The sequence below is a fragment of the Suncus etruscus genome, chromosome 10, assembly GCF_024139225.1.
Source record: "Suncus etruscus isolate mSunEtr1 chromosome 10, mSunEtr1.pri.cur, whole genome shotgun sequence".
Taxonomy (NCBI): domain Eukaryota; kingdom Metazoa; phylum Chordata; class Mammalia; order Eulipotyphla; family Soricidae; genus Suncus; species Suncus etruscus.
The window spans coordinates 83,214,812-83,239,136 of NC_064857.1; the positions used below are offsets into that span (position 1 = coordinate 83,214,812).

Genomic DNA, 24,325 nt, shown 5'->3' on the forward strand with positions numbered 1-24,325 from the left:
AAGAGTTATTCCTGGCTCTATGCTCAGAAATCACTCCTGGCAGGCTCAGGTCTGATCATATGGGATGCCAGGATTTGAACCACCTACCTTCTGCATGAAAGGCAAACGCCTTAGCTCCATGCTATCTCTCCGGCCCCAAACCAACTATTTTCTGAAGTTTTATATTAACCAAGGAGCTATTTATGTCTTTTAATTTCACAACCTATTTTAATTATTAAGTCAATAGATATTTCTGGTGTTTATTTTTTGGGTTTTTTTTTGGGGGGGGGAAGGGGGGCCCACACCTGGTGGCACTCAGGTTACTCCTAACTCAGCAATCTTTCCTGGCAGACTCGGAGGACCTTATGGGATGCCGGGAATTGAACCCAGGTCATTCAGTCAGCCGCATGCAAGGCAAACACCATACTACTGTGTTATCACTGTGGTCCCTGGTGTTTAATCATTTCTTTTTTTTTTTTTTTTTTTTGTATTTTTGGGGGGTCATACCTGGAGCACTCGGGTTACTCCTGGCTCTATGCTCAGGAATCACTTCTGGCAGGCTCGGGGGACCATATGGGATGCCGGGATTCAAACCACCGTCCTTCTGCATGCAAGGCACATGCCCTACCTCCATGCTATATCTCTGGCCCCTCGTTTTTTGGGGTTTTTTTTTTTTGGGCCATCCCTGGAAATGCTTAGGGGTTACTCCTGGCTCTATGCTCAGAAATCGCTCCTGGCAGGCTCAGGGGACCATATGGTATGCGAGGATTCAAACCACCATCCTTCTGCATGTAAGGCGCATGCCCTACCTCCATGCCATCTCTCCGGCCCTAGGGCAAGTGTTCTTTAAAGAATTGTACCCTAAGTACTATAGGCCAAGTGACATTCTTGCACCATTTTACAGATGAACAGACTGAGGCAAAGAGTTGCTTCTGGCCAGGGTCAACATAAATGCCACTCTAAAATTTTTTTTTTTACTTTAGCATCAAATGTGAACGGAAACTGGTTTTGTGCTTCTAGATAGTTTTTATCCACCCAAACCCCACCCCCCAAAAGAATTTTTTTTTTTAACCATCTGGGTTTTGGGTCACATCCGTGCTCGGGTTATTCCTGGCTCTGAGCTAAGGGAAATTCTTGGCGATGCTCACAGGACCATCAGGGATACTGGAGTACGAATCTAGATCAACTGCATGCAAGATAAACGTCCTACCCCCTGTGCTATCACTCCAGCCCCAATTTTTTTTGGGCCACATTCACCTGTGCTCAGGACTTACTCCTACCTCTGTATCCAGGGATCACTCCTGATGGGTTTGGAAGACTATCTGCAATGCTGGGACTGAACTTGTGTTGGCTACATACAAGGCAGGCACACTACCCACTGTACTCTTTCTTTGGTCCAATTCCAACCTTATTCTAACTGTTCCACTTGGCATGGGGTATTTCTAGGGCATCACTGAGTAGCACTTCAAACATTTCCTTCTTCAGCCTTTAAAAGTTCCCTGGTTTAACTGTATCTTCTTTAATTGAGTCACAAACATCTGTTTATTCAACATATTTAAACTCTCAAATAAATGAAAAATATTACAAATAAAATCCTGTATGTCCAATAAAAATGGAAAGGCACCAAAGGTAATTTTATTTATGAGTGTTGTTGATTTATGGATCTTTATTTAATTTTTTAAGACTTGACAAAATTACCTATAAAGCTTCCTAACCAAAGAAAGATAGGAGGAAGAAATGTGTTAATTATTTGAAAGAGCTATTGAATCAGTCAGATGGTTTAATGATAAGAATTGGGTACTGGTTATTGGTCAAACAAACCCACATTAATAATGCTGAAGTGTGCAGAAACAATTTTCTTTTAAATAATATTGACACATATTTATTAAATTCTTTTAACACTGTTCAGGATCTAAACAAATCTGACTTGGACACTGTTCAACACATACAAGTCTAAGAAAATGATAGTATAATCAACAGTTTAACCAAAGGGATTATTTTTCAAATTGCTTTTAGTAAGTGGAATACATTTTTAGTTTTTTAAAGGTTTAAGGCTACATAATATGCAAAACATTTTTTCTACCTGAGATCAAAACGTTTTGTTTTTCCTGTCTAACCACAATTCTTGACAATGAGGTAAATATGAATTCACATGATATACTTCTTCAAACTTTTTAGCACAGTTGAGAAATTCTCATACATACATATTTACATGTTCTTTTCTTCAAAGACTAATGACATTCGTTAATTAGCCTGTAACTGGGTCCATGATACTACAAATATGAAAATATTCATTTATACAAAATGTTTCCAGATGGTAAAATATGAAATGGGGTCAGAGAACTTATGTACATGTATGAATCATCAAGCAAAGAAATTAAGTTCACTTTAAGGAAACTCATTCTATTTTTTTCTTTAGTACAGGATGCAATGCTCTAATGCATAACAAAAAAGTAGTGTGTGTAAAAGTTCTAAAACCAAGCATTAGCCTAAATCCGCAACATCTGCAATTTAGAAACATTTTCCAACTAGATCTTTACTGTAGCCCTGCAACTTCTTTTGTAGAATAACAGCTTTTACTGAAGTGGCAACCTCTTATTTCTTGCATCTACTTTTTTTGTATCCTTTCTATCCCCAACATCTTTTTTCATGGTCTCTTTGGCAGTGCTTACAAATCTTGAAAGCAAAAAGAACCTGCGAGTAAATGAGGCTGATGGGTTTGGGGGATAATATATATATGATGTATGAAAACCAATGAGTATGATCTGTGGGGGAAAATATACTAGAAGAGCAAGCAGAGTCTACCTTCAAGAAAAAGGAATATAGAAAATAGGGAGGCTATTACTCCTGGCACTTCCACATTATATCTTGATAAGATGATCATAGAACCAACATTTCTGAAAAGGATGTGACTTGAAGAAGTAGAAAAGTGAAAGAGCAGTGGCTTTAGCTGTCAATGAGCTTCTTTGCTCTGGCATTAGCAACATCAATACGATCTCTGTTGGTATCAGCCTAGGGGAAAAGTAAAGAGAGTTATTACTTCACCAGTAAGTTTTAACAGAAATTAAATTCCAAATGCTTGAAAAAAAAATTTTTTTTTTTTTTGGTTTTTGGGTCACACCCGGCAGTGCTCAGGAGTTACTTCTGGTTGTCTGCTCAGAAATAGCTCCTGGCAGGCACGGGGGACCATATAGGACACCGGGTTCGAACCAACCACCTTTGGTCCTGGATTGGCTGCTTGCAAGGCAAACGCCGCTGTGCTATCTCTCCGGGCCTGAAAAAATATTTTTTAAAAATTCCAAATGCAGGGCCGGAGAGATAGCATGGAGGTAAGGTGTTTGCCTTTCATGCAATGGGTCATCGGTTCAAATCCCGGCGTCCCACATGGTCCCCCGTGCCTGCCAGGAGCAATTTCTGAGCCTGGAGCCAGGAATAACCCCTGAGTGGTGCCAGGTGTGACCCAAAAACCACCACCAAAAAAAAAAAAAAAATTCCAAATGCTTGGATGAACAGACAAAAAATATTTCAAGAAACAGTGAAAGGCATAACAAAATTAGTTTGGATAAATAACTGAAATCCATCAAGAAAATCAAGTGGATAAAGACAACTGTGTAAAGATGAATTTGCCAAGAATTCAAGAACATTATATTTTTGGAAACTGGGATACATCTTACAATCTATGGTATTTTAGACAATGAAATATAGAAAGCTCTTTTCTGACAGGATCTAAATAAACTTTGGTAGCTGTACCCTGACTTTAACCATAGTCTCATTTAGACCCCATGTCTAATCCAAAGAAATTAGGGAAAAAAAAAAAAAAAACTTTCTGGGGCCGGGAAGGTGGCCTAGAGGTAAGGTGTCTGCCTTGCGAGCACTAGCGTAGGACGGACCGCGGTTCGATCCCCCGGCGTCCCATATGGTCCCCCCAAGCCAGGGACGATTTCTGAGCGCATAGCCAGGAGTAACCTCTGAGCGTCAAATGGGTGTGGCCCAAAAACCAAAAAAAAAAAAAAAACTAAAACTTTCTAAGATCTTCAAAACAGATATATCACCATCCACATTAATCCTGAACTACCATGGATAATATATAACCTAAACCCACATAACAGCTTTGACAGCATTTTTTTTTTTTTTTTTTTTTTTTTTGGTTTTTGGGCCACACCCGTTTGACGCTCAGGGGTTACTCCTGGCTATGCGCTCAGAAATCGCCCCTGGCTTAGGGAGGACCATATGGGACACCGGGGGATCGAACCGCGGTCCGTCCTATGCTAGTGCTTGCAAGGCAGACACCTTACCTCCAGCGCCACCTACCCGGCCCCTTTGACAGCATTTTTAAGAACCAAACTTCAATAATATCCATTGTAAATAATATGAGTTAAACTTTTAAACTCATCTCTTAGGTCAGAGATAGTTTCACAAGGATAGAGTGCATTAAACTGCTTGCAGGAAATTCAGATTTGATTCTGGCACTGTATGATCTTTTAGGCACTGACAGTAATGACTTCTGAGCCCTCTCAAGACAAAACAACAAAATTAATCCCATTAATTAAAGGAGTTAACCACTTTGGTAGACTATGTTTTCCAAATGTTTTATAGGCTGGACTGGCAGTTGAAAACCACTTCTTTAAAAAAAAAAAAAAAAAAAAAAAAAAAAAGGTCACCCTAGCCAAAAGCGTGGGAGTGAGAGTGAGGGACACAATAAGCATGTGGTGCTGGAGTTCATATATAATAGGCATATGCTCTACCACTACTTTAAAGTACATTGAAATTTTAATGAAGTAACAATAGAAATGTTCAGATATGGGGCCAGAGAAATAGCATGAAGGTAAGGCATTTGCCTTTCATGCAGAAGGTCAGTGGTTTGAATCCCGGCATCCCATATGGTCCCCTGAGCCTGCCAGGAGCGGTTTCTGAGCATAGAGCCAGGAGCACTGCCGGGTGTGACCCAAAAACCAAAAAAAAAAAAAAAATGTTCAGATACAACATATTCAAGCATAACACGATGTTACTTTCAATATATTATGAATTAAGAGCAGTTATATGTGTTCCCTATTCACAGGCCTTTTTTGTGTCCCCTATATAAAACCCATTATGCAGTATTGAGTTTCACTACTAACACATGAAATGACGTTTTAGGAATTTACTAAGTAAAACTGCAACATTCAACTTGCTCATCATTCCGAAAATGTGAGGTAGGAGAGCTAGGAGCAAAAGATGAACTTTTTTTCCCCTCATCTTTCTAACCAAAATTAGAAAGGATTTCTAAACTGCATGTGTGAGATTTTATATAAAAACCAGTGTTTTCCAAAGTTCGGTTTCAGAATGAACCAATTGATAAAAGATAGAATTTAGTTTATCTTTGTTCTATTTTTGGGCCATGCCTGGCAGTGCTCAGAAATTATTCCTTGCTGGCTTGGGGGCTCATATGGGATGCCAGGGAATGAGCCCAGATCAGCCACATGCAAGGCAAATACCCTATCCACTGTGCTATAGCTCTGGTCCCTAGAATTTAGTTTATCCATCCTTCCCTTTCTTTCTTTTTGGGACACACCTGGCAGTGTTCAGCCTTACTTCTGAACCTAAGCACAGAGATCACTTCTGGTGAAGATCAGGGAATGGTACTTGGTGCTGAGGAATTGAACAAGGGTCAGCTAAGTGCAAGGGAAGTGTCCTACTACTTTATCTCTCCAATCATTGGCTGTTGGTTTTCAATGTCTTAGAACTATCACCATAACAAAACTGTCAATCCTTTTAGGAAAGGATCTTATCCTCCATTTCTCCAACATATCTAACAGAGATGTCCATTACTAAGGAATTATACTGGGTGTCTCATTTTCTGGTGTGACAAAGGTGTTCTTACCTTCTCTGAGATCCGCTCTATTTGTCGATTTTGAGCATCAATCTCATTGCCCATATCCAGGGCCATATTTTTTAGATTTCCAAGGATACTGCCCACTTGAGTCAGGTTCTCTTCCATTTCATCTTCTCTCGCATCATTAGTTATACTATCCAAAAAAAGAGCGTTATTTCAGTTTTTCTTTCTTTTTTTTTTTTTTTTTTTTTTTTTTTTGGTTTTTGGGCCACACCCTGTGACGCTCAGGGGTTACTCCTGGCTATGCACTCAGAAGTTGCTCCTGGCTTCTTGGGGGACCATATGGGACGCCGGGGGATCGAACCGCGGTCCGTCCTAGGCTAGTGCAGGCAAGGCAGGCTCCTTACCTCCAGCGCCACCGCCCGGCCCCTATTTCAGTTTTTCAAGTGAATTATAAACGGATTGCTTAGAATTTAGTTTTCATAAAATTCAATATCTAAAATGACTCTAACAACAACTGTTACCTAAGGGAATATAGGTTACCATTCTTGAAAAATGTTGGGGCTGGAGAGATAGCATGGAGGTAAAGTGTTTGCCTTTCATACAGAAGGTTGGTGGTTCAAATCCCGGCATCCCCCGAGCCTGCCAGGAGCAATTTCTGAGCATAGAGCCAGGAGTAACCGGAGTGCTACCAGGTGTGACCCAAAAAGCAAAAAAAAGGGGCCGGAGTGGTGGCACAAGTGGTAAGGCCTTGGTGGCGCTAGCCTAGGATGGACCGTGGTTCGATCCCCGGGCGTCCCATATGGTCCCCTAAGCTAGGAGCGATTGCTAAGCGCATAGCCAGGAGTAATCCCTGAGCATCACCGGGTGTGGCCCCCCCCCCAAAAAAAAACAAGCAAAAATGCAAAAAAGAGCATAATGTCCTTTGTGGTGGGGTGCAAACACCACAACCTCTTTACTATCTCTATACTCACAAAAGCACAATGTATAAAATTATGTAAGAAAAGTTTATAAAACAACTCACTAGTGGTTCTCTTTTTTTATTTATTTTTTTTTATTTTTCGGGCCACACCTGTTTGATGCTCAGGGGTTACTCCTGGCTAAGTGCTCAGAAATTGCCCCTGGCTTGGGGGGACCTTATGGGATGCCAGGGGATCAAACCGCAGTCCTTCCTTGGCCAGCGCTTGCAAGGCAGATAACTTACCTCTAGCACCACCTCAATAGTGGCTCTCAAGTATGAGTCCTAGTATCACCAGAGAACTTGTTAGAAATGGAAACACAGGGCCCGGAGAGATAGCACAGTGGCGTTTGCCTTGCAAGCAGCCGATCCAGGACCAAAGGTGGTTGGTTCGAATCCCAGTGTCCCATATGGTCCCCCGTGCCTGCCAGGAGCTATTTCTGAGCAGACAGCCAGGAGTAACCCCTGAGTACTGCCGGGTGTGGCCCAAAAAAAAAAAAAAAGAAATGGAAACACAGAGGGCTGGAGTGATATCACAGTGGTAAGACATTTGCCTTGCAGACCGCTATCCCAGGACTGACCCAGCTTCAATCCCTGGCATCCCATATGGTCCCCTAAGCCTGCTAGAAGGGATTTCTGAATGCAGAGCCGAGTGCCACTGGGTGTGGCCCCCACCAGAAAGAAAGAAAGGAAGGAAGGAAGGAAGGAAGGAAGGAAGGAAGGAAGGAAGGAAGGAAGGAAGGAAGGAAGGAAGGAAGGAAGGAAGGAAGGAAGGAAGGAAGGAAGGAAGGAAGGAAGGAAGGAAGGAAGGAAGGAAGAAATGAAAACACACTAATTCTAATACTTCATACCAGATCTATTGAATTGCTGGAAGTAACCCCCCAAAATCTGGTTTTAAAAATTTCCAAGGTAAAAAAAGAAACAAATCCCCCAGGTGACCCTTATGTACATGTAAGAGAAAAGCAGTGTTTCTCAACAATGCACATTTAAGTCACCCAATTCTGAAGAGGCATCCACAGAGAACCTAACATAATTACCAATGTTGTAGTCTGACCCTCTACCATGTCTTTAGGAATATTAGAAAGATAATAGAAATTTTATTTTCTGGGGTCATATCTGGTAGTGGTCAGGGACCTCTCCTTGCTCTGTGCTCTCTGGGATTAATTCTGACAGGGACTATAAGAGCTAAGGATGAAACCCAGGTTTCTGTATGCAAGGCAACTGCCCTACCCATTATATGATCTCTATAACCCTAACCAATGGAAATTTTACAAGTTCTCCCGGTGACTCAAATAAGGAAAGCTTCAGAACCTCTGGTCTCAAGGCTAAGAAACTCTGGCCCAAGACTCAAATCTGAATTCAAATCAGATTTTATTTAAACACAGCCATGGTCATTTGCCTACAGATTGTTTATTGGAGACTTTCATCTTACAACTTCATTGAATAGATGCAGCAAAGATGTCATCATATCCAAAAATATGAAATATTAATTATATAATCCCTTACAGATATTCTATATCCTAACCTAGATGACTCCCACTCTAAACCTTTTGACATCCGTGGACAAACACACCCATAGTGGTCCATGTACCAGCAATTTAAAAAAAACACTATTTTAGGGCTAGGATCAGAGAGAAAACTCAAGGAACTGAGCCTATCCTTTACATGAGGGAGACCTGGATTCGAATCTCCATAGTTCCTCAGCAACCCCAAAGTACAGTTCTAGTAGAAATAGGCCCAAAACAAAACTAAATAAAAAGTTTTAAAATGGGGCCAGAGAGATAGCACAGTGGCAGGGCATTTGCCTTGCATGAAGCCAATCCAGGACTGATGGTGGTTCGAATCCTGGCATTCCATATGGTCCCTCGAGCCTGCCAGGAGCTATTTCTGAGCGCAGAGCCAGGAGTAACCCCTGAGCGCTGCCGCCAGGTCTGACCCAAAAACCAAAAAAAAAAAAAAAAAAAAAATTAAAAGCATACTTTAAAATACAATTTCCTATTTACAAAAGTATGAATAACACACTTATTTCAATAACAGAATTTATGAAATATATGAAGAAAAGTTAATCCACAATTAAAGATAAAACAATCACAGCCAATGTTTTGTCAGAGGCAAAGTTTTATGCAATTTAAAAACAAGTGCAGATGAGCTGGGTTACTGTGTATCTACACCCACTCAGAGGGAGCCATGAACTCACTCCAACATACCGTGTAACGTAGCTACCACTGGCTGCTCCTGTGGCTGCTTGCTGAGGCTGACCATTTTTCACTCGGCCTGGCTGCTTCGACACTACATTGCTTGGAGAGTTGTCACCTTCTCCCCAGGTTGCCTTATAGGCCTTACCAGACTCGAAGTTTTTTGTCCTATGCAAGCATCAAAAGTACATAGAAGGAACAGAAAACAGGAAAGGGAGAGTTGTAGTTATTGGCACTTTATTACCTTAAAGATAAGCACCCTTTAGTATAACAACTATATAGCTAGATTATTTATACTAGACTTCATCCCAATACAGCATTAAAAAAGAAGACAAATTATGGGCTGGGGAGACGGTTCAAAGGGCTGGAACACATGCTTTACACAAGGAACCATAGGTTCAATCTAAGGCATCAAATAATTCTTCCCAAGCATTGCCAGGTGTGATGCTGCCCCCCTCAAAGGATGAACATTCTTCTAATTTTAAAATTTGAAAGGCTTTACAGGTATTACAACCTGACCAAACTGGGAACCACCTGAATTCTTTTGAACATACAGGTGTATAGTTACACAATGAATTCTGCTTTAGAAGGTATGTATGGCCACTGGGAATCTTTTACTCTTTTATCTAAATTTAGGTCATTTAATCCACAGAAGAGAAACACTGTTCTGAAGGATTTCTAGTATGCTGTAGAAATTAACTCTAGATTAGGATACTACCCTTCCCTTATATATATATATATATATATATATATATGGAGACCTTGAGAAATATTCTGAATGAAACAAAGGAACACATCAGCATTATTTTTGAAGTCACATGATTTGTAGCAAATTGATTTACCTCCAATTTTAAAATATCATGGGCCAGTTGTAGAGACAAAGCAAACTATATTATCTGAGCACCCTTTCCTTATATGTAAAAAAATGATAAAAATGGTTAATGGGGCTGGAGTGGTGGCGCAGCGATAAGGCACACGCTAGCCTAAGTCAGACCGAGGTTTGATCCCCTAGCAGGCTCGGAGGACCTATGGGATGCCGGGAATTGAACCTGGGTCCGTCCTGTGTTGGCCATGCGCAAGGCAAATGCCCTACTGCTGTGCAGTCACTCCGGCCCCTAAAAAGATATATTTTATACTGTATAATGCAGTTTTGTTTGGGGGCCACTGTGCTATAGCTCTGACACACAATCACTTTTCTTGAACTAACACACTGGTTTCTTTTTTTTTTTGGTTTTTGGTTTTTGGGCCACACCCGGCGGCGCTCAGGGGTTACTCCTGGCTGTCTGCTCAGAAATAGCTCCTTGCAGGCACGGGGGACCATATGGGACACCGGGATTCGAACCAACCACCTTTGGTCCTGGATCGGCTGCTTGCAAGGCAAACGCCGCTGTGCTATCTCTCTGGGCCCAACACACTGGTTTCTAAGTATGCATTAAGTTTTAGGTGCAAAATGCTACAGCAATGCTTTCATCAAAGTGCATGAACTTTTAATTTGCCGGCAACTTTTCTTCTTTTCAGGCAAATTAGCATTTCCTATCTTTGAAATACAGGTACTTCGGTTGTTTGGTTTTCAATTCTCATCTGTGACAAGCCTCTTTTGCATAATAAAAATTAAAGGTTTTCTGGGGAGAAATTAAGCTTCACGATAAAACCCTTAAACAGGAACCTGGCTGGGGGAGATGATCTAGAGCATGAAAACATGGGCAAGGCTCTTTTTGCATTGCATAACCAACCAATTTAATCCCAGCTGATGCAAATTCAATTTCCAGCATCCCATGTGGTTCCCCAAACCCCATTAGGAGTGATTCCTGAATATGCCACTGGGTGTAGCCCTAAAACAAAAACAAATAATAACAACAAGACAGGAACCCAGATGTAGTTTTTCCAAGTAGTAGGGTATATACCTTACATATGTCAGGTCTTGGGTTCAAGCCCCACCACCACCAGCCAAAAAAAAAAAAATACACCAAGAAAAGCAGGGGAGGGTATATATCAGGTACTTACTTAACCATGGTTTTTGAAGTCCATGAAAGAGTCAAGCATTACAACAAATGGTAAACTTACCAAAGAGGTTCCATAAAAATTAATTCTGGTGAGCTTTGTATTCAATCTACATGAAATCAGGGGCTGGAGCAACAGTACAGTGGGTAGGGCACTTGCTTCTCAGGCCACTGATCCAATTTGGATCACCAGCATCCCATATGGTCCCCTGACTAACATCAGGAGTGATTCCCTGAGCATCTCTAGGCATGGCTCCTTACCCATCAAAAAAATCTGTATGAAATCACATGATAGGGGCCAAAGAGATAGCATGGAGGTAAGGCGTTTGCCTTTCATGCAGAAGGTCATCGGTTCGAATCCCAGTGTCCCATATGGTCCCCCGTGCCTGCCAGGAGCAATTTCTGAGCATGGAGCCAGGAGTAACCCCTGAGCACTGCCGGGTGTGACCCAAAAACCACAAAAAAAAAAAAAAAAAGAAAGAAAGAAAAGAAAAAAGAAATCACATGATAATATATAACAGAAAACTCTAGATATTGTCCATATCTAAAAAAATAAGGAACGTCCTTATTTATGCAAAAGGGATACAAAGTGGTTCAAAGACAGAGCATGTACCTAACATATTTGAGGTCCTGGGTTCAATGCCTGACACTCAAAAAAAAAAACAAAGACAAAAAGAAAATCTTTTTTTTTTTTTTGGTTTTTGGGCCACACCCAGTAACGCTCAGGGGTTACTCCTGGCTATGTGCTCAGAAGTTGCTCCTGGCTTGGGGGACCATATGGGACACCGGGGGATCGAACCGCGGTCCGTCCAAGGCTAGCGCAGGCAAGGCAGGCACCTTACCTTTAGCGCCACCGCCTGGCCCGACAAAAAGAAAATCTAATCATGACAATTCCCTCCAGCCCTGCACTTTCGGAGCCACACCCACTCATATTTAGGGCTCCTCCTGGATTGATGCTCAGAATCAAACCCCAGCCTCTTGAATACAAGCATATGCTGCAGCCCTTTCAGTAATCTCCCCATCCAATAGAGTCACATTTTAAATATATATTCTACCTCATTCCAAATGATATGTAAGATGCTTAAACTGATGATTAATTTCTCAATTTGGTAGTGCTCTAAACCCTCAATCACGGTGAATCCAAATATCAGAATTAATACTGTAGTACAGAGGCGAGAGAAAGAGTTCAACAGGCTGAGAAAATGCTTTGCATGTGGAAGGTCCAGGGATATGATCCTCAGCACTACATGGTTCCCTAACCACCAGGAGTAGCCCCTGACTACTGTTGGCCCAGAAACCAGGAAAGACGAAAAAGAAAGAGAGGAGAAAAATAAAAAGAGAATAGGAAGGAAATAGGGGAGAGAGGGAACGAGAATCTTGATTTTGGAAATGGAAAGGAGTGGGAAAACTAAATGCATGATAGGATATTGGAATCAAAATCCTATGAAGACCGAGATATAGTTCAATCAGTAGAGCACATGCTTTGCATCTTTAAGATCTACTGGTTTATTCTTCAGTACCATATGGTCCCCGACTGGGAAGGCTCTGGTGGACTTCTGAAATGTCAGTAGCCATTGTAATAAAAATTGAAACCAAAGTCCTGAGAGAGATGAATTTAAGCTCAATTCCTTTTCTATGCTAATAATTAGAATACTCTATATAGAATACTCTTTACAGAACTTTCTATAAATATCAACTTACTTTAAAACATCGTAGGAGGGAGCCGGCGAGGTGGCGCTAGAGGTAAGGTGTCTGCCTTGCAAGCGCTAGCCAAGGAAAGATCGCGACCGCGGTTGGATCCCCAGCGTCCCATATGGTCCCCCCAAGCCAGGGGCAATTTCTGAGCTAAGCTTAGCCAGGAGTAACCCCTGAGCATCAAACAGGTGTGGCCGGAAAAAAAAAATCGTAGGAGGGGCTGAGTGATAGCACAGCCGTAGAGCATTTGCCTTGCATGCTGCCGACCCAGAAACAACCCAGGTTCAATCCCTAGATCCCATATAGTTCCTAGAGCCTGCCAAGAATGATTTCTGAGTGCAGAACCAGGAGTAACCCGAGTGCTGCAGGGTTGGCCCCAAAACAAACAAAAATCATAGGAAACTTCAGGGGAATTTTTATTTCCATAATCTTAAATATTATGCCACCAAATCTTAGCAATCAGAACTTCAGTCAAAGGAGAGGGTTACATGTTTAAATGCTTTTTTAACAAGTTAAAACAAATTCATTTACATAACACATCACAACACAGTTCAAGACAATCTCCACCATGCACAAAATCCATGCACATGCACAGAAAAGCCATTTGAAGCGTCACCTTTAGAAGGAGGTTAGCAGCCTCAATTGCGCCACAAGACTGCATCTTAAATTTTCCTTTGATCAGTTACTGAGCACCGGCTTCTGATGTTAAATCTTCATTTTATTAGTAAGCATATTAGAAAGGAAGAGATTAAGTGAGAGAATGAAATGCAGAAAACAGTGAATGCCAGTCAAACAGACACAGTTCAGAGTTTTCAAATAAAATACATTTAAATTCCTGCCTGGTTTCACAGAAACTACCAAGAGAATCTAGATAAAAAGACAACTATTAAGCTAGAGTACACTTCACTTTTCCTAATATCCAGGTGATAAAATTTTCTCCTAAAATTATGAAAATTAATATGAAGGTAAAACACCAAAGGAGAAATATAGTCATGCTTTTCTTAATCATTTGTGCTATATATTTCATTTACACTTTAACTTTAAAAAAAATTTTTTTTTGGTTTTTCGGACCACACCCGTTTGATGCTCAGGAGTTACTCCTGGCTAAGCGCTCAGAAATTGCTCCAGGTGGGCCCGGAGAGAAAGCACAGCAGCATTTGCCTTGCAAGCAGCCAATCCAGGACCAAAGGTGGTTGGTTCGAATCCTGGTGTCCCATATGGTCCCCCGTGCCGGGGGTGGCCCAAAAACCCAAAAACCCAAAAAAAAAAAAAAAATTGCTCCTGGCTTGGGGAACCATATGGGATGCCGGGAGACCGAACCACGGTCCTTCCTTGGCTAGCACTCGCAAGGCAGACACCTTACCTCTATCGCCACCTCACCGGCCCCAATTTTTAAAACTTTTTAAAATTCCAGGTTCTCCAATAAACTTGGTATGTTCTTGAGCATATCAGAAAAGGGTCTCCTCTCTCTCTCTCCTCTCTCTCTCTCTCTCTTCTCTCTCTCTCTCTCTCTCTCTCTCACACACACACACACACACACACACACAAAACCAACACCAAAATAGTAAGATAAAAGCGAATGGTACAAGAGTTATGCCTTATTGGGGCCGGAGAGATAGCATGGAGGTAAGGCGTTTGCCTTTCATGCAGAAGGTCATCGGTTCGAATCCCGGCATCCCATATAGTCCCCCGTGCCTGCCAGGAGCAATTTCTGAGCATGGAGCCAGGAGTATCCCCTGAGCACTGCTGGGTGTGACCCAAAAACCACACACACAAACACACACACACACAAAAGAGTTATGCCTTATTATCTTTGTATAGCCAGTGACTAGGATAGATGAAATATTCAAATATCAAGTAAATAAACTATAATTCTGCATTTACTTTTGCCAACCACAAGTTTATTTATTTATTGGTTTTTGGGTCATACCCGGCAGTGCTCAGGGGTTACTCCTGGCACTGTGCTCAGAAATCGCTCATGGCAGGCACGAGGCACCATATGGGATGATGGGATTCAAACCACCTTCCACCCTGGATAGGTTGCTTGTAAGACAAATGCCCTACAGCTCTGCTATCTCTCCGGCCCCACAAGTTTATTTTTACTTCTCAACCATATCACATTGTAATGGTAGAAAGCTATTATATCGGGGCTGGAGAGATAGCACAGTGGTGTTTGCCTTGCAAGCAGAAGATCCAGGACCTAAGGTGGTTGGTTCGAATCCTGGTGTCCCATATGGTCCCCCGTGCCTGCCAGGAGCTATTTCTGAGCCAGGAGTAAACCCTGAGCGCCGCCGGGTGTGGCCCAAAAGCAAAAAAAAAAAAAAAAAAAGCTATTATATCAATAAGTGGTAACTAGAAATAGTAGTTTATCTTCAAATTAAGTACCATGTACATGATGGTGTAAGTCACAGATTGGAGAGGCAAATTAAGAAGGATTAAAGTGATGGGCCAAAGCGGTGGCACAAACGGTAAGGAATCTGCCTTGCCATCGCTAGCCAAGACAGACCGCACCACAGTTTGATCCCATTGGGTGTCCCATATGGTCCCCCAAACCAGGAGCGATTTCTGAGCGCATAGCCAGGAGTAATCCCTGAGCATCACCGGGTATGCCCCCCCCCAAAAAAAAGCTCCCTTTTTGTTGGGGGTGGGAAGTTGTAGGAGGTGGGCACTTAGGGTTTATTCCTAGTTGGTGCTCAGGAGTGATTCCTGGCTGAGTTCAAGGGACTAGACATAGTACTGGGATTAAACAGGGTCAACTGAATCAGCCATATAGCAAAGATAAGTATTTAACCACTGTAGCATCTCTCTGGCTCCTAAATATGCTTCCTTTTGAACTCTAAGTAGAATAATAATGGGATAAACTACAGGGTTAAGAAGCCTGCCTTGGGGCCGGGCGGTGGCGCTAAAAGTAAGGTGCCTGCCTTGCCTACACTAGCCTTGGACAGACCGCGGTTCGATCCCCCGGTGTCCCATATGGTCCCCCGAGCCAGGAGCAACTTCTGTGCACATAGCCAGGAGTAACCCCTGAGCGTTACCGGGTGTGGCCCAAAAAACCAAAAAAAAAAAAAAAGAAGCCTGCCTTGCATATGGCCTCCCTTCATTTAATCTCCAACACATTATGTTCTCTCAGCACTGCCAAAAGCCAGGCATCTGTCAACTCTGAGCACTGCTGAGTGTGACAAAAAAAAAAAAAAAAAAACCAACAACTTGCCAAAGTTAATAAATGTAATAAGGAAAATAATCTAGTACTCTGCTTGCTTCCCACATGCTTGCCTGGTTTCAGTCCCCAGCTCCCAATATGGTCCCCTGAGCCTGCCAGGGGCAATTTCTCAGCATGGAGCCAGGAGTAACCCCTGAGCGCTGCCAGGTGTGACCCAAAAACAAAAGCAAAAACAAAACAAAACAAAAAAAGCACAAAACAGCCAGAGCATAAATGAATATGTAGGTCCACAATTTTCTTTTTGTTTTCTTTTTGGGCCACACCCGGTGACACTCAGGGGTTACTCCTGCCTATGCACTCAGAAATCGCTCCTGGCTTGGGGGACCATATAGGACTTGGGGGATCGAATAGCGGTCCTTCCTAGGCTAGCGTGTGCAAAGCAAACACCTTACTGCTTGCACCACCGCTCCAGCCCCATAGGTCCACAATTTTCATCCAAATTCATGAATAAAAGATGTTAAGAAAAACAATCATACATAAACTATTTCAATGATGAAACAAATGAACAATCACACTAACTGTGACAATTATTATAAACAGCTTTAATTGTTTGACTCTAAATCTTTTTAGATGTCTGAATGGCCGATAAACTGTGGACCTTGGTATTACTAAAACCAGAACTGGTGCTAGCCAGGGGCTGGAGTGATAGCACAGTGGCAGGGAATTAGCTTTGCATGTAGCTGACTCGGGACAGACCCTAGTTAGATCCCTGGCATTCCATATGGTTCCCTGAGCCTGCCAGAAGCAATTTCTGAGTGCAGAGGTAGGAGTAACCCACGGCCCAACCCCCTAGCCTAGTTTCAGAAGACTAAGATTCTATGACACCCTTGAAGTTCTGTTAAGGCTATGTACATGACAAGCCTAAATGAAACACAGATTAATAATAAGATTATAAAAAGACCCTGGTAATACTGTGATAGGAGTTAGTACTGAGCACTAGATAGGCCAAGGACTCAATGTGTTAATAAGAGATAAAGTGGGTGTGACAAAAAAAATCTATATTTTATGCTCAGTGTATCTTATAGAGTGAAAAATACAGTACTTAAAATATTCCATGCTTACAAAGAAAAGACATTTTTTAATTAAGGAAAAGACATTAATTCCATCCTACTCTTTATTGCCTATGTGCATAGTTCTCTCACATTTTATTAATTAAAAATATGAGAGATGTTGTCTAAAGATTTATCAAAGTTAAGCCTCAGTTTTCTGTTACCATTTACCTGAAAAGCTTGGTCTGCTTGAAGGGGAACAATTGATTTAACAAAATTCCTTATTTAAAGGCCAGCCACATATCTAAACTCACTGAAAACGTGGGGAATTGGAGAAAGGAAGATACTGTATTCAAAAAAAAATGTAAGCATTTAATTCAAAAATATATCAACTCACCTATTGCATGGGCAGACACAAAGGCCACAGCATTTGTTGAGTTCTGTTAAAGTCTTCTCTGCCTCTCTCATGTCTTTATTTATTTGGTCCATGCCTTCTTCTATACGGTTTAGTTGTTCTAAGAATAAGTTGTGAAGTTAAATTTTGTGTTACATCCATAGTATCAACCAGAAAATACTATTATATGGAGCAGAAAGCTTCATCCTGGAATCCAACAATGATGCACACAGTGACTGAATTTGTGCCAAAGTATGATATGCTGTCCAACTGAAAAAAATCTTTCACATACTGGGGCCGAAGCAATATAGCAGAGTAGTAGGGCATTTGCCTTGCACACGGACGTCTGGGACAGACCCCGGGTTCAATCCCCGGCATCCCATATTGTCTCACAAGCCTGATGAGTGATTTCTGAGCACAGAGCCAGGAGTAACCCAGAAGTTTGTTTCTTTCCTTCTTTCCTTCCTTCCTTCTTCCCTTCCTTTCCTTCTTTCTTCCTTCCTTCTTCCCTTTCTTTCCTTCCTTCCTTCTTTCCTTTCCTTTCTTCCTTCCTTCTTTATTTCTTTCTTTCCTTTCCTTTCTCTTTCTTTCTCTTTCTCTTTCCTTTCCTTCCTTCTTTCTTCCTTCTTTATTTCTTCTTTCTTTCCTTTCCTTTCTTTCTCTTTCTCTCTTCCTCCTTCCATCTTTCCTTCCTCCTTCCCTCCTTCTCTCTCCTTCCTCTCTCTCTCTGCTCTCTGCTCTCTCTCTCTCTCTCTCTCTCTCTCTCTCACTCACTCACTCTCTCTCTCTCTCTCACTCACTCACTCACTCACTCACCACACTAGGTCACACTGAAGTGGTTACTCCTAGCTCAAAAATCACAAGGGGCCGGGCGGTGGCGCTCGAGGTAAGGTGCCTGCCTTACCTGCGCTAGCCTAGGAGACGGACCGCGGTTCGATCCCCCGGCGTCCCATATGGTCCCCCAAGCCAGGAGCGACTTCTGAGCGCATAGCCAGGAGTAACCCCTGAGCGTCACCGGGTGTGGCCCAAAAACCAAAAAAAAAAAAAAAATCACTCCTGGCTTGGGGGACCATATGGGATGCCGGGGGATCAAACCGCGTCTGTCCTATGCTGGCACTGGCAACACAAATGCCTTACTGCTCCACGCCACTGCTCTGGCCCCTCTCTTTCTTTTTTATTTTGGTTTTTGGATCACACCTGGGGACACTCAGGGGTTACTCCTGGCTTTGTGTTCAGAAATTGCCCCTGGAAGGCTCAGGGGACCATATGGGATGCTGGGAATCAAACCACCTCGGTCCATGGTTGGTTGCTTGCAAGGCAAATGCTGTGCTATCTCTCTGGCCCCACCCTTTTCTCTTTTTTTAAAAAAAAATTATGTGGAAAAAAACTATGTGGGTAAGTATATTTTTTTCATTTTTTGTAATGAAGTCTAATGTACATTATCATCAACACATACACTAAAGTTTTGCAAATATACACTTGAAATGAACACTATTGCCCAACCTTAAATAAACAACAAACATGATTTAAATGAAATCAGAAGGAAAAAAAGCAAAGAAATAACTAATCCTATAGAGGGAAAGCATACCTCATGGTATGAAGCTTTTATACAGTTGAATTTTATAGATAGTTTTTTTGAAAGGGGCTTACTAACCTCATCAGTTCAATAAAGAATTCCTGCCAATAACTTGAACTCACCCCCTTGTTCATCCAGCATAGCAATAGTCTTAATTCCTGCATCCTGAGACTAAAAGGGGAAAAAAAGGCTGTTATCAAAATTTATCAAAAACTAGAGAAAATAAAACTAACACCCGACTATCAAAAGTAGCTTATTTAGCAACCTAAGTTCTGAGTAAAAGAGAGAAAGAAAACTAATATCCCCAAAACATCACATACCTATATACTCAAGTATAAGTCAACCCCCTTAAATTTTACCCTAAAAACTGGAAAAACTCAATGACTCAAGTATAAGCCAAGGGGGCAAAGGCAGCAGCCACTGGTAAATTTCAAAAATAAAAATATAGGGGCCAGAGAGATAACATGGAGGTAAGGCATTTGCCTTACATGCAGAAGAACAGTGATTTGAACCCCGGCATCCAATATGGTCCCCCGAGCCTGCCAGGAGCGATTTCTGAGCAGAGAGCCAGGAGTAAGTCCTGAGCACTGCCAGGTGTGACCAAAAAAACAATAAATAAATAAATAAAAATAAAAATATATACCCAAAACAATTACAATAATTGAGGAATCAGTAGGCTAAACCTTTTCAATATTTATTGCTAAAGAAACTGTAAACTAGCAACAATAACTTTAAAACTTTAAATAAAGTGCAGAAAACCATAGCTTAACAGATAATCAAGCTAAATCACAAAGGTTAAAATCCTTCAAAACTGGATTCCTCCTCCTCATCTGTATGTCCAAACAGAGCTTCAGCAGTATCTGATGTGAGGGTATCAGCATAGACATTGTCATCATCATGAGTTCGCAGATACCATCGTCACTGCTGTTAGTCTCATCAAAGCGCAGATATTGTGGGTTCAATAGTTCAGTGGCATAGAGTTTAGTTCAGCTGCCTACCTCTTCAGCACAGCCACGACTTGTGGACTGAGCTGAAGCATTGCACCCTCCAGCAGATGACAGAAGACTAGAGACTACCCGCATTGAATCAAATAACCTGTATGACCTGAGTATAAGCCAAGTTCAGGTTTTTTGGCACAAATTTTGTGCCAAAAAACTTGGCTTATGGGGCCGGGCGGTGGCACTAGAGGTAAGGTGCCTGCCTTGCCTGTGCTAGCCTTGGACGAACCTAGGTTCGATCCCCCAAGCCAGGAGCAACTTCTGAGCGCATAGCCAGGAGTAACCCCTGAGCGTTACCAGGTGTGGCCCAAAAGCCAAAAGAAAAAAAAAAGAACTCGGCTTATACTCGTGTATGTAGGTATTTTCTTGAACATATTAACCTCCATACTCCAATTAAATAAATAAGCTCAGAGTTAACTGATCTTCCTTGTCATACTGCCAAGGGGGATAAGTAAAAAAGGTTCAATAGTGCATATGTGATCCAATAATCTTAGTAACTGTTGAATCTAATAATAAAACCTAATTGAACTAATCTCCTGACAACACTTATTCTAGCTTATGCTACCTATTTCCATACTTACTTGATGATTAAGAAAATTTTCTTACCTCAACGGCTAAACCAAGGATTCTCCTTGTACTTTCAAGAGACTAGGGGAAAAAACAGGGAGAGTTTAGTATTCTAGAGCCTGCCAGCTAGCTGCCCAAAAGACCCTGAACCCCTAGTTTAACACCTATTTATTAGGGTCTCAACAGTGTCCTTCACCTGGATGGTCATAGGTGGGAAAGCAGGCAGGGAAACAGATATTGAAGAGAAATATTCTAAAGACCTCCATATACCTAACACAATTGTACAATAAGTTGCCTGCCACACAGCCAGCCCAGGTTTGATCCCTGGGATCCAATGTGGTCTCCCAAGATCACAAGCAGTAATTCCTGAGTGAAGAGTCAGGAGTGCCCCTGAGCATTGCTGGGTGTGGCCCTAAAACCAATAAAATAAAATATATCGAGCGGTGGCGCTAGAGGTAAGGTGCCTGCCAAGGTCAGACCGAAGTTCGATCCCCCGGCGTCCCATATGGTCCCCCAAGCCAGGAGCGACTTCTGAGCGAATAGGCAGGAGAAACCCCTGAGCGTCACCGGGTGTGGCCCAAAAAAAAACCAAAACAAACAAACAAACAAAAAAAAAATATATATATAGCCCAATCATGTGATGGCTCAAAGGGTTACAGCATAGGCTTTACAGGCAGAAGGTTCACTTTCCCACACTTTATGGTCCCTTGAGCATCACCAGATGAAGATCAAACAACAAAACAAAAACTGATAAAGAAAAACTAAGTAGCTAGTGGTTGAAGTACAGGGCAAGTCCCTTCTTTGATATAAGAGTAGAAAAGGTTTCCTATGTTCATCTCAGGCCAGAGACATGGGATAGGTTTGATAGAGATTGGGTTTGATATGCAGCATGGCATGATACCCAAGCAATATTGGGAGTAACCCCTGAGTACCTCTGGTATGATCCAAAAACAAAAATAGAGATGTCGTTTTTCACTGAAAAACTGAGTTTCTTATTCCAAGTAAATATTTACCTCATCAGTAACCTGGTTAGCCCTCAGTTGAATGTCTTCTGAAGTTAGATTATCCATGATGAATTACAATTCTTAACAGGCACAGAAATTCTGTAAGAATAAGAATATAAAAACATGTTTGAGTAAAGAGCATGGATGTATGAAATTAGCTTAAAATTCTCTCCTTGTATGTTTGAGGCACCCATTTCCATTTCCAGCCATGCCCCACCCAGATAGGTATGCTCTCTGGTACAAGTGGACCTAGAATGTACTTTTCCCCAGCGTGCAATTGGCACTTGTACCACTGTGGCAGAAACCTCATGCCCCAATCCCATGGGATTGGAAGGACATGGATCTGGAAGCAAATACCGATGCAGAAAATAATCCACACATGGTTAAGGGGATAAAACAGGTTCAGGAACTTCCTTCCACAAGAAAGCCTTCCGCTCCTAAGAAGCAGATAGCTCAGTTGTGAAATATTGCAACCACAAGCGAGTCTTTCCTTGAAACCTGGGGACTTCATTGGGAAGCGCAAGACCACTGCCTGGGTGGAGAACAGGTAGGTAAGAGAGCAATGCAAAGCATGCATCTATCCAAAGGTGCTTCCATCCAATCATTGCCAGGAACCAACAAAACGAGAGACTGAAAAGGGGAATAGGGCCTGAGAATTTTAGAATTAAATGAAGTTAAAAGCAGCACACCATAAAAATGGTGGTTTTAAGAGTTTGCTTCTGTGTGAACATAAAGTGTATTCCTATATATTCCTATTTTCTGTCAAAGCTTGTTACAAAGCCTGTTAATCTGATGTGAAAAACACCATGTACCTCGAAACAACTATCGCTCTCTTTGCATTCCATGTGGCTGCTGTAATGGCTGAGTAATGCAAGCTTTGTGTTCTAGATTACCCACATTCTGTTTCCCACTTAAAGTTTGTCTTTATAAACCCTTGAATAAACGGAGCCATTGCCTGACGATACTCCCCCCGCAGCTGTCTGAATATTGAGCTCGTGGCTTTCTTTCCTCTTCCAGAGTTCTGGCCTTTCAGGGCTACGACCCTCTCCTTTCCCTGCCATGTCGGATCCTCCTGCAGTGCAGCCACCCTCAGCAGCGGTGCCCGGCATTACACCGCCTTCAAATACATACAAATAGAATAACTATTTAAAAAATACAGCGAAAAATGGGGCCGGGCGGTGGCGCTGGAGGTAAGGTGCCTGCCTTACCTGCGCTAGCCTAGGAGACGGACCGCGGTTCGATCCCCCGGCGTCCCATATGGTCCCCCAAGCCAGGAGCGACTTCTGAGCGCATAGCCAGGAGTAACCCCTGAGCGTTACCGGGTGTGGCCCAAAAACCAAAAAAAAAAAAAAAAAAATACAGCGAAAAAATCCAAAGTCCTATGGCTCAAGAACAAAGATTACATTCTAAAAGTTTACAGGTACTTATTGACGTAATGAAATTCTTTTCATTCTTGAAAGGGTAAATGTTGCTACAAAGATCCTAGAAGAAAAACAATGAAGGATTTTATTCAAAGTAGACCATTCCCATGGGGCTGGAGCTATAGCACAGCAGGTAACGTGTGTGGTTTGCACATGGCAAAAGGAGTTTGATCCCCAGCACCACATATCATATGGTTCTGAGCTGGCCTGGAGCAATTCCTGAGCTTAGAGCCAGGAATAACCCCTGAGCACTGCCAGATATGGTCCCCAAACTGAACAATAAATAAAAAATAAAATAAAAGTAGATCATCCCTTTCCCTTGCTGTACTATTTGTTGTTTTTGGTGAAGTCCTTGTGAAAATGACCATATACACAGTAACTGCTTGATAACTCAGACTATAGATACATTCAAACCAAAACATTTAGCTGTAACTATAGTTATAATGTGTATTATTCTTTTTTTTTTTTTTTTTTTGGTTTTTGGGCCACACCCAGCGGTGCTCAGGGGTTACTCCTGGCTGTCTGCTCAGAAATAGCTCCTGGCAGGCACAGGGGACCATATAGGACACCGGGATTCGAACCAACCACCTTTGGTCCTGGATTGGCTGCTTGCAAGGCAAACGCCGCTGTGCTATCTCTCCAGGCCCAATGTGTATTATTCTTTGAGAAGTTATAATGACTATTAAGTGCTGTATGACAAATCTAGGTTGTTTTCATTACATTTGCTAGCTTTGTATTAATTGTTAAAAACTATTATCAGGGCCCGGAGAGATAGCACAACGGTGTTTGCCTTGCAAGCAGCCGATTCAGGACCTAAGGTGGTTGGTTCAAATCCTGGTGTCCCATATGGTCCCCTGTGCCTGCCAGGAGCTATTTCTGAGCAAACATCCAGAAGTAACCCCTGAGCACCGCTGGGTGTGGCCCAAAAAACAAAACAAACAAACAAACAAACAAAAAACTATTATCAAAAAGTCCATTGGGGGCTGGAGATATAGCATGGAGATAGTGCATTTGCCTTGCATGCAGAAGGTCAATGGTGGTTCAAATCCCAGCATCCCATATGGTCCCCTGAGCCAGCCAGGAGAGATTTCTGAGCATGGAGCTAGGAGTAACTCGAGTGCTGCCGGTGTGACCCAAAAACCAAAAAAATAAATAAATAAATAAATAAATAAATAAATAAATAAATAAATAAATAAATAAATAAATAAATAAATAAAATAAAAGTCCTTGGGCCGGAGAGATGGAGCTAGAAATAAGGCATCTGCTTTGCAAGTGCTAGCCTGGTTCAATCCCCCATCTCCCACCAAGCCAGGGATGATTTCAGAGCACATAGCTTGGAGCATCAAATGGGTGTGGCCCAAGAAAAACAAAAACAAACAAGAAAGTCCTTGTCAGGGCTGGAGAGATAGCACAGAGGTAGGGCGTTTGCCTTGCATGAAGCCAATCCAGGACAGATGGTGGTTCTAATCCCAACATTGATGCAGTTCAGAGCATGCCAGAAGCGATTTCTGAGCGAA

The 24,325-nt window shown here is 42.1% G+C and overlaps 1 protein-coding gene across 1 annotated transcript; it reads right to left on the bottom strand.

The window, feature by feature from the left end:
• Window positions 1-1,833: 1,833 nt before the first annotated feature.
• Window positions 1,834-21,487, bottom strand: SNAP23 (synaptosome associated protein 23). The gene is made up of 7 exons (XM_049781577.1): window positions 21,397-21,487; window positions 20,423-20,464; window positions 18,941-18,989; window positions 17,246-17,363; window positions 8,957-9,112; window positions 5,840-5,984; window positions 1,834-2,991 (listed from the first exon to the last, which is right to left on the bottom strand). The coding sequence occupies exons 1-7, from the start codon at window positions 21,451-21,453 to the stop codon at window positions 2,926-2,928; spliced, it is 633 nt and encodes a 210-aa protein (XP_049637534.1). The 5' UTR covers window positions 21,454-21,487; the 3' UTR covers window positions 1,834-2,925.
• Between the last annotated feature and the right edge of the window lie 2,838 nt (window positions 21,488-24,325).

Bases quoted from the DNA above. Each gene is read 5' to 3' on its own strand.
- SNAP23 (XM_049781577.1), bottom strand. From the start codon at position 21,453: ATGGATAATCTAACTTCAGAAGACATTCAACTGAGGGCTAACCAGGTT. The intron at 17,364-18,940 runs GTGAGTTCAAGT...ACTTATTCTTAG, and splicing joins TATGCTGGATGAACAAGGGG to AACAACTAAACCGTATAGAA. The intron at 9,113-17,245 runs GTGAGTTGATAT...ATGCTTGCATAG, and splicing joins TGTGTCTGCCCATGCAATAG to GACAAAAAACTTCGAGTCTG.